The 10,566-nt window shown below is 42.2% G+C and overlaps 1 protein-coding gene across 1 annotated transcript; it reads right to left on the bottom strand.

The window, feature by feature from the left end:
• Positions 1-209: 209 nt before the first annotated feature.
• Positions 210-1,265, bottom strand: LOC136501706 (putative germin-like protein 12-4). Its single transcript, XM_066497232.1, has 2 exons — positions 1,092-1,265; positions 210-925 (listed from the first exon to the last, which is right to left on the bottom strand). The coding sequence occupies exons 1-2, from the start codon at positions 1,207-1,209 to the stop codon at positions 363-365; spliced, it is 681 nt and encodes a 226-aa protein (XP_066353329.1). The 5' UTR covers positions 1,210-1,265; the 3' UTR covers positions 210-362.
• Between the last annotated feature and the right edge of the window lie 9,301 nt (positions 1,266-10,566).

Genomic DNA, 10,566 nt, shown 5'->3' with positions numbered 1-10,566 from the left:
CAGATGCTTGGTGTGCCCTGAAGTTCCCTGAATGGTGATAGAGGAGTTGGATGGTCCATGGACACAGGCATAGATGCCATATTTTCATGCTAGTTTATTTTAACGCTAGGTATCTTGATCATGATATGATTTAATCATGGTGCCTTGATGAAATATTAGTTGAAAGGCATTGCTTCTCAATGAAACAAAGAACTGCAATCAATATATGATTTAAAGTTCATGACTGAGGTCATCTAGAATTTTACAGAATCCATATGGCAATAGGTATACAATAGTTTTCTACATCATACAAACAAATCAAACCAATGTCGCTGTTACTTGTTTCATCGGTACGCAAAAACCATAACAATAGAATCCTTCACTTAGTTGTGGTTGTCCTCCCAAAACTGAGCTTGTAGCCAATCCACAACCTTCTTGTCCACCTGAAACGCCTTGGCAAGAACGTCATCCGCGATCGGTGGTTTTGATCCAAATACTGCATTAGAAATGGTAATGGCACCAGGGTTCTGGCTGCTGAGAGCGGCGATGGCAACCGCTGGCTTGTCATGACTTGGATTGAACTGAAAGTGGATTAGGCCTTGTGGGAACACAAAAACGTCACCCTTGTTGAGCAGCTTACTAAAAAATTTGTTGTCCGGGTTAGAAGTGACAAAACCAACATAGAGTGAACCTTCAAGAACTGTTAAGATCTCAGTGGCACGGGGATGAGTATGTGGTGGGTTCTGTCCTTGAGGAGCATAGTCAATCCTAGCCATGGAGATGCCCAAGGTGTTTAGACCGGCTAGCTTCATCACATTGATCAACGTGACATTTGACATGACCTTGCTCATCGTCGTATCCCTTGGCTTGTCAAGGTCGGCTGCCAGGAAGAAGTCGTCAACCTTCACATCCTTAACATCCTTGCAGGGCAACCCATTCACACGTACTGCAGCATCAATGAAGTGACATTCATGTGTTAGAAGGCTAATCAAACTCGTTTCATGTGCCTTCAGTACCACTTAAAAACCTCTGCAATTTTCATTTTGCCTTTGTTGTAATACAGCACAATGTGTGATACATGTCATTAGCCTGATGAACTCATGAGTACATACCAGGCGAGTCTTTGTCTGCAACGCAGAAGTCCTGGAGGGGACTCGGATCCATAGCCCGAGCGCCAGAAGCGATCATGATGAGAAGAACGCTGAGAAGATAGAAGTTGGAGGACGCCATTTCTATCTACATAGAAAGGATTTTGATCTCTTCTACAGAGCTGATGCTTTGTCTTGTGTATGAATCTACTATAGCGAGCTGGTGGGTTGTCCATGCATGTAGGGGGTACATGCATATATATAGAGCAGTTGAGATTCTGAAGTGGTCAGACAGCTGGGCCGGCTTGCTCTACTGAAATTGTCTCAGGGTGTAGTGCCTCCCGTGAAAGCAACAATTTTGATTTGGTCAACACGGTTTTGAGTAGATCAATATCTACTACCATGGCACCCGTCATGCATGACAATAAGACATTGTTGCTGACTGGTTCTGTGACTGTTAATTTTGTTGGATAAGGACTTTGGCAGGTAACTAAGGTCAACAATAGTAAGTTATTAAAGCTAGACGGATTCGATAATGACTCATTTGATTCGTTTCATACCATTCATACTGCTCGCTTTCCAGAATCTGATGTTGTCTTTCCCCGAAAAAGGAAGAAGAAGCTGATGTTGTCTAGCAGAAAATATCATGAAAAAATACCCAAAAAATAACAGTTTCTTAGTCCCTGGCATGACCTTGTCTCAGATTAGTTACCCCAACATATATGTGTATATTGCTTCAAATTAATTAGACAACTGCTGATGGTCAGAGCATGCTAAACCTGATAGCTACCGTGTCAATCCAGCCATGTTGCTCTACTCCTTGACTTGTTCCCATCCTCACCAGACATTTGTTCTCCTGCTGCTGCTACAGCTACATATACACAGATATCTATCTATCTATCTATCTATCTATCTATATATATATATATATATATATATATATATATATATATATATATATAGACACACACACGGTAAGGCTATTCTGCAGCTGGTCATAAAATAACTTATTTTATGGCCACCTTGTTTTACGATAATATTTGTACCAATTTACGATAATGACAATACACATTTACGATACATGGGTTACTATAATCCGACAAGTATAGTATGATGCTACATGAAGAATTTATTCTTGTAAGTATTCTTAATAGCATGTTGTTAAAGTAATAACAAGTGTTTCACATTTTACTGAGTATGTGCATATCTCCTCTTAATTACTAAATCAAACACTTCAACAATTCATTTACTACACTACAAAACAGCAGTTACTTGTTTTACTCATAACTGAAGTTCTACTTATCCAAATGTGGTGATCTTAGACTTTCTGGAAAGTTTATAAATTTATCTACAACTTTCCTTTTAACAAGTTTTACAATAGAGACCATTATCTATATGAAATCATCCATGCGATCACAACTATATATGCAGTCTTGTATTCGAATGATAAAGCGATAATTAGTCATTTGTATGCAATCTATGGCTTCTAAGCCTTACCATTGACATCAATAGTTACTATGCAACATAGGAGCCATAGAAAACATTATGCTTAATCATAATCTAAGTATTTAATTGCCTTTCTTAATTTCATTAAATAATTAGGGTAAATAATAAACATATACTAAAGGTGCATCATAAATTCTAAAAAAATTACAGTGGCTTACTAGTGCTACCAATACACTACTGTAAAAGTTTCATGCCATTTTACCAAGTAAAACATCCTATGCAAAAATGACAAGGCAGAAAGGCTTGAAATAGCATAAATAGAAAACCCTAGTGAAAAGTGTCAAGCAACAGATTTTATATCTTTCATAAATACTGCACTTCCTAAGGAACACTACAAAATTTGGTTCACAATATTTGGATCTCTACAACCCTACTTATCATTTTTTCAAAGTTTGCAACGAAACTGAAAACAGATGAACTAGCATTCTCCATCGAGTCACAGACAGCTGGAGCCCTCGGTTCAGTCGATCCCACACGTCAATACAGAGCTCGGCGCAGGACAACCGAAGTTCACCGACGGTGACCCTCTCCGGTGACGGCAGAGCAGGACGATGGCGCTACACCGGTGGTGACTACTACGACTAGATCTAATGAGTCTACAAGCTGCTGCACGCGACGACGACTTACCGGGCGCGGTTAGTAAGCAAATGTGGGCGCGGTGAGACTCTGGGATGATGGTGGAGTTGGCGCGGTGCTCGGCGGAGGTGGCGCGGTGCTCGACAGAGGTGGCGCGGTGCTGCGGTGGAGTTGCAACGGCACTGCTGCGGTGGCAGAGGAGCGACGTGACGCGGCGCAAGGCGAGCGGGGTGGCCGGCAATGGTGATGGCGGTGTTGTCCGCTGCTGCGGGTGCTGCGGGCGGGCGAAGGAAAAAGGCAGAGAGCGAAATGAGAGCGCGGGGATGGAGTGGGCGAGTGCGGGGCGCGATATAGTGCGCTCTGGCCCGACACAGCCATGCTGTGGCTCAACGTGGCCTGGCTGCTCAGACTGGTGGTGACGCGCGGCTTCGTTCTCTCCACACGATGGCCATGTTCTGTTGCCGGTCGGCCACTGAAGACCAAACGGGTTGGCCATCAGAGCCCCGAACCGAGCCTGACGACGCGATTTGAAGCAATTAAATCTCCAAATTCGTAGCTTGTTAGTGCAAACAACCTAAACAGAACTCGTAGCCCTAAGTACCAACTCCGATTTCTATTTAGAACCCATGCCCTAATTCTCAACCAAACTCGAGTTATTTCCTCCCAAAGTCGAGCTTGTCAAACTGTCAGTGCAGCTTACTTAGAAAAATTTGCTAAGTGTTGAAAACAGTGGATTGATGACTTTTGAGGGCATAATTCAAGCATGTTAGGAGCTAAACTGGTCTATGACCCAAACATAAAAGTTGTTGCCCTTATCAAATACTACAACTTTGCTTTAGTGCACACATCCATGCAAAGTCTCTATCATATAGTTCAAACTTGGTCAAACACATTACATTCACAAGATGACTTATACATGAACTACGACTTAGTGACCAATTTGGCACTAACCATGAATACCAAAGTTGTTCATAATGATCTTCTAAACATGTTTAAGCTATTTGTAAGGTCATACACTCATTTCATGCATTGATCACACATAGGGCTATCCAGGTCAACACATATAACATCACTTAAGTACTTGATCATGAAAGGTGACTTTCATGAACAATGTTCCATTTGTTAACCTAAGTGTAGCTAATATGTTTTAGTGACTCACATAAACCATTTACATGTATTCACTTATGACCATATGCATAGATACAAGGAGACATGAAATAACAAGCAAGTTTCATAGTTTCAATCAAATGTTTCAATTGTAAAAGCTTAATATGAATGCTTGATGCTCATGCTCATGAAATGCAAGTCAATTTTTGCAAGGCTAACACCTATGGTGTTACAGTCCCTCCCCCTTATAAAAATCTCATCCCGAGATTTGCAAGACCTACCATTCTTGGAAAAAGGCGGGATAAACCTCTCGTAAATAATCCTCTCGTTCCCACGTAGCATCTTGTTCACTGTGATTGTTCCACACCACCTTATAGAACTTAATGATCTTACTCCATGTTACTCTGTCCATCTCTTCTATCACTCAGATTGGTTTTTCTTCATAGGTCAAATGCGATTGGAGCTTCATGTTGGTGGGCGCAATAGCTTCTTCCGGTACACGAAGACATTTCTTCAACTGAGAAACATGGAAGACATCAAATATTGCACTCATCTCTGGTGGAAGTTATAACTTATAAGCGACATTTCCCTTCCGTTCCAAAATCTTGTATGGTCCTACATATCTAGGTGCAAGCTTCTTTTTCATTCCAAATCTCTTCACCCCTTTCATGGGTGATACTTTCAAGTATACATAGTCACCTACTTCAAAAGTCAGTGGTCCTCTTCTTTTATCAGCATAACTCTTTTGTCTAGATTGAGCTGCCTTCATATGCTATTGGATAATACGCACTTGCTCTTCAGCTTCATTGACAAAGTCAATACCAAAGTATCTCCTTTCACCGGACTCAATTCAATTCAACGGAGTTCTACATTTTCTGTCGTACAAGGCTTCAAACGGAGCCATCTTGATGCTTGCTTGATAACTGTTGTTGTAGGAGAACTTAGCTAAAGGTAACCATTTCTCCCATGAAACCTTGGAAGATATAACACAAGCTCTTAGCAAATCTTCTAAGATTTGGTTCACTCGCTCTGTCTGCCCTGAAGTTTGCGGATGGTATGCCAAACTTCTGATTAGCTTAGTTCCCAAGGCCTGGTGTAAGTGTTCCTAGAAACGAGCTATAAACTGTGGTCCTTGATCTGAGATTATGGTCCTGGGTACTCCATGTAGTCTCACAATCTGGGAAATGTACAACTCAGTGTACTTCCCCACGTGATATGTTGTGTGAACCGGTATAAAATGTGCTTACTTGGTGAGACGATCTACAATAACCCATATTGAATCATGACCTTGCGGTGTCATTGGAAGGCCTGTGATAAAGTCCATACTAATTTCTTCCCATTTCCAACCTGGAATAGGCAATGGCTGGAGTAATCCGGTAGATTTCATATGAACAGCTTTTACTCTACTGTAGTTGTCGCACATAGCGACATAGGCTGTGATCTCTTTCTTCATCTTAGTCCACCAGAAACGGGTTTTCAAATCTTGGTACATCTTACTACTACCTGGATGGATAGACAATTTGGACGAATGAGCTTCATCTAAAATTTGATTTCTAAGCTCACGGTCTTTCGGTACCACAAGTTGGTCCTCAAACCATAGTACCCCCTTTTCGTCTAATCTAAAATGCTTGGTTTCTTGCTCTTGCATTTTTCTCTTGATGTGACTTATACCTACATCTGTCTGTTGTAGTTCTATGATTTTGCTCTCAAGTGAACAACTAATAGTGATATTATGCAGTACAACAGGATGTAACAAATTGAATCCATCTTCTAACAATGCTTCCATAGTGTTACAATGAGACTTTCGACTGAGTGCATCAGCTACTACATTGGCTTTCCCCGGATGGTAATGCACTTCCAAATTGTAGTCCTCAATCAATTCTAACCATCTTCACTGCCTCATGTTAAGCTCTGGTTGGGTAAAGATATACTTGAGACTTTTATGGTCAGTATATATATGACATATATTGCCCAACAAATAATGTCTCCATATCTTTAATGCATGAACAACTGCTGTGAGTTCTAAATCATGTGTAGGGTAGTTGACATCATGTTTTCTCAACTGCTGAGAAGCATATGCAATAACTCTTCTTTCTTGCATAAGCACACACCCCAAACCTATACCTAATGCATCACAAAATACATCGAAAGGCTTCTCAATGTCGGGTTGTGCTAAGACAGGCACTGTAGTTAACAGAGTTCTAAGGGTGTGAAAAGCTGCTTCACATTCTGGTGTCCATTTATACTTCTCATCTTTCTGAAGCAGTCTGGTCATGGGCTTAGATGTCTTTGAGAAATCTGGAATGAAACGATGATAATATCCTGCTAACCCTAGAAAACTCCAAACTTCATGAACCGAAGTCGGGGCCTTCCAATCCATGACCTCTTGTACTTTTGATGGGTCTACTGAGATTCCATCTCTTGATAAGATATGACCTAAGAAAGGTACTTTGCTCAACCAAAATTCACACTTGCTAAATTTCTCATATAGCTTATGCTCCCTCAATCTGGATAGAACAATCCTCAGATGCTCTTCATGATCTGCCTCATTTTCTGAATAAATCAATATATCATCGATAAACATGACCACGAACTTGTCAAGCTCGGGCATGAATACCGAATTCATTAGGTACATGAAGTAGGTAGGAGCATTTGTTAGTCCAAAAGACATAACCAAATACTCATATAAGCCATACCTAGTGGAGAAAGCAGTTTTAGGTATGTCCTCTGGCCTGATCTTTATCTGATGATAGCCTGATCTCAAGTCAATCTTGGAGAATACCTTTGCCTTTGCCAACTGATCAAACAAGATGTCGATGCGAGGCAATGGGTATTTGTTCTTGATGGTTACAGCATTGAGTGGTCTATAATCTACAAACATTCTTAGTGACTTGTCCTTCTTTTTCACAAACAATGCTGGACAGCCCTAGGGAGATGAACTAGGTTGAATAAGACCCTTGTCCAACAGATCCTGTAACTGAATCTTAAGTTCTGCTAACTCATTTGGTGGCATTCTATACGGCCTTCTTGAGATAGGTGCCATACCTGGCACTAACTCAATCTTAAATTCCACATCCCTATCAGGTGGTAAACCTGGTAACTCTTCTAGAAATACATTTAGAAACTCACAAACTACAGGGATATCAAAAAGAGTAGTGGTTTGGATAGCACAAGCTAAATGTTGGAGTTCAAAATTTTGGGAGAGTGGTACTAGAAAAGCATTCCCTCCCTTGGGTTCTCTCAACATAATAGTACGAGTGCTAGTGTTAATGAGGACACCATGATCCTTCATCCAATTCATGCCTAAGATTACACTTATTGATAACCCGGGCAATATTATCAAATCCGTTGTATACTCCCTCTCTAATATAGAGATGAGCACGTTTTTGACTATCTTATTTGTAGAAATAGTAGCCCCTGCTGAACTTATATTGTAACCACCCTTGCTTACTTCAATTATTTTCTAATCATGTCTAGATGCAAATGCTTGACTTATAAATGAATGAGAAGCTCCCGAATCAAATAAAACAATAGCGGGATGCTTGTTGACAAGAAACATACCAGCTGTGACAACTTCTCCTGCGGGCACTTCCTCAACAGCTGTATAATGCATGTATCCAGGACGTGCCCTTGTGTTCGCCTGCCTCTGATTGTTCTGATTCTGGTTGCCATTCTTCTTTGGGTGGGGGCATTCCTTGGCCCAATGACCCACTTGATTGCAGTTGAAACAGGGTTGATTACTCCTAGGTCCTATGGAGCTTCCCTGACCGCCATTTCCTTTGGGTAAGGCAATAGTGAATGCCTTACGAAATGCTTTCTAAGGCCTGCCGTTCTGAGCTTTTGGGGGTGGAGGCCTAAACTTGGGTGCAGGTGGATGAAACTGTGGCCTAGCTGTTATAGGAGCTCTAGACTATGAAGATCCGGAGGCACCTACCTCAAATGCCCTCTTGCGACCCTTAGCGGCTGCATGCATGTTATTGTGGTTTTCCTAGGTCAAAGCATCGCTAATAAACTAATTGTAAGTGGTGCACTTGGAATTGGCCATGGTCTTCATCAGTTTGGTGCCCAGACCCCGCTTGAAGCTCTTTATCTTCTTCTCCTTGGTATCCACAAAACCTGGAGCATACCTAGACAGGTTGTTGAATGTGTGCATATATTCTGTGAGGGCCTTTGTCCCCTGTGTGAGCCTCATGAATTCAGCCGCTTTCATGTGCATTAGGCCTGGGGGAATATGATGTCCTTGAAAAGCCAACTTGAACTGCTCCCATGTTACTCGCGCATTAGCAGGTAGATAGGAAAAGAAATGTGTCGACCAGATCCCTGCTGGTCCTTACAACTGGTGGGAAGCATACTCAGCCTTCAGATGCTCGGTGACCCTTAGCAGATGAAACTTTTGCTCAATGGTGTTGAGCCACTCGTCCGCCTGTAGTGGTTCCTCTACCACCTTGAAGATAGGAGGCTTTGTATCCAGAAATTCCTTAAAGGTACTATGCTGATTTGGATCAGGCCCTTGTTGCTGTGGGTGGCTACAAGCGGTGTTCTGCGCGATGAGGCGCAGAGCTTCCTCCATTGTCCTTTGGCTCCCCAAGAATTGGGCAAAGAACTCTTGAGCAGATGGCGGTGGCGGTGGTGGTAAGTCATCGTCGTTGCCATCTTGGCTACTACTTGCTCCTGCACGGGTGCGAGTCATCTGCGAGGTTGCAACAATAAGCGATTATTGGTTGATGTCTAAAGATTGCAGATGAATTTATAATCATGCCAAACTGAAATTACTAGAGACAATCTCAAATTCATAAAATAAAAATAGAGGCATAATAATTCATTCTCGCAATATGACACCACCAATTTGATCACTCATCAGACTCATAGCACGTTAATATTCAAATCATGATCTCAGATAAATCAACTGGAATTTGCATTAGCGTTTAACCAAACATGCAATAGTCATGCAAATAACAATATTACATGATAGTTCAATTCACCAACACCAGATTCAAACTATAGGTCCATTACATAACCAATGATGATACATTAAGCCCTTCTACTAAGTACTAAGCAATCTAATCCTCATCATGATCACTATCGAGGTCAGAGATAGGATCATCTCCTTCCTCAGGATCCACCTCTTCCTCTTCCTCGTCCTCATCTTCATCTTCCTCCATATTTGGACCATCTTCTTCCCATCAAGGATTGGGTTCAGCTGGTTGTTCAAATAGTGCACTTCATGCTGAAGGTTCATCACTTGAAGTTGAGGCTATGCAAGCTGCTGATGTAAGCCCCTTTTGGCATGGTTCTAGGCATTACTCATGTCGCGGTGCCTATCTCGTTCTATCCTTATTGTAGCAACACGGTTTTCTGCTGCATCTCGCTGGCGTCTAGCTGTGGACACCTCAGCACGGGCGGTCTCCAACTGCTCCCATAGTCCTGCAAGCAATGCTGGATCATTAGCTCTTGCTTCTTGGGCTGCTGCTCTCTGTTGATCCACTTGCTCCATTTGGGCATGGAGAGTGCCCAAAGCTGCATAGGCTTGGTCAGATTCCCATCGGTCTTTACTTGCGGCTTTGTTTTGCTTGCGCACACACTTCTTGAGCTTATGTTGTGCGGCTTCAACTCTCATGAGCTTGTCCATGCAAGTAGTGTATGATTCCTGCCAGAAATCCCTAGTGTCCTGGCGTGCACAAAACATCTTCATCACCGCAAACATGGCACTCATAGCGGGACTAGAGCTGTTTGCTCGCTCATCCCGATCTCTGATCAATGCATTTTGGTTGCATTGTTCCCATATTGTTGTGGACGGGTCCACCCAAGGAAACATACTCGTTGCACTGTCGATAAGTGCATCTCCATGCTGCTGGCAGATTTGACTCAAAACCTCAAAGGCCACAACTTGGGCAGCCTCCCAAGGAGTTTTCCCTTCCGATTCTGCCTTCCACTCCTGCCAGAAGGGCGATTATGTGCGGGCTGGTATAGTTAGCCACACCTCGTACCATGGATGTTCTTCCAAGTACTCTTCATTCCAATAATAAAGGGGCGGTTCATGGTACCCCGCAAAGTGCAAAACTCTCCACAGTAGTGTAGGCATTCCAAAAACCATCAGAAAATTCTCACATCCAACTGGTGCTGCCATCTGTACCATCAACATGTACAACTTTGTGTGAGACAAGGCCATAATGGATAAGAGTTACATAACCAAGTAAGAAATTTATAAGGGGAGGAACAATGTAATTTTTTGAATGATAATTATCATGATGCATGCTCGTTCCATACGTCCTCACAAGCTTAGGAAAAATTATCTCTAATGACATATACG

This window comes from Miscanthus floridulus, chromosome 13 (genome assembly GCF_019320115.1).
Source record: "Miscanthus floridulus cultivar M001 chromosome 13, ASM1932011v1, whole genome shotgun sequence".
Lineage (NCBI taxonomy): Eukaryota > Viridiplantae > Streptophyta > Magnoliopsida > Poales > Poaceae > Miscanthus > Miscanthus floridulus.
The sequence above is the reverse complement of the archived record's forward strand: the minus strand, read 5'-3'. Positions and strand labels throughout refer to the sequence as shown.

Bases quoted from the DNA above. Each gene is read 5' to 3' on its own strand.
- LOC136501706 (XM_066497232.1), bottom strand. From the start codon at position 1,209: ATGGCGTCCTCCAACTTCTATCTTCTCAGCGTTCTTCTCATCATGATC. The intron at 926-1,091 runs GTATGTACTCAT...TTGATGCTGCAG, and splicing joins TGCAGACAAAGACTCGCCTG to TACGTGTGAATGGGTTGCCC.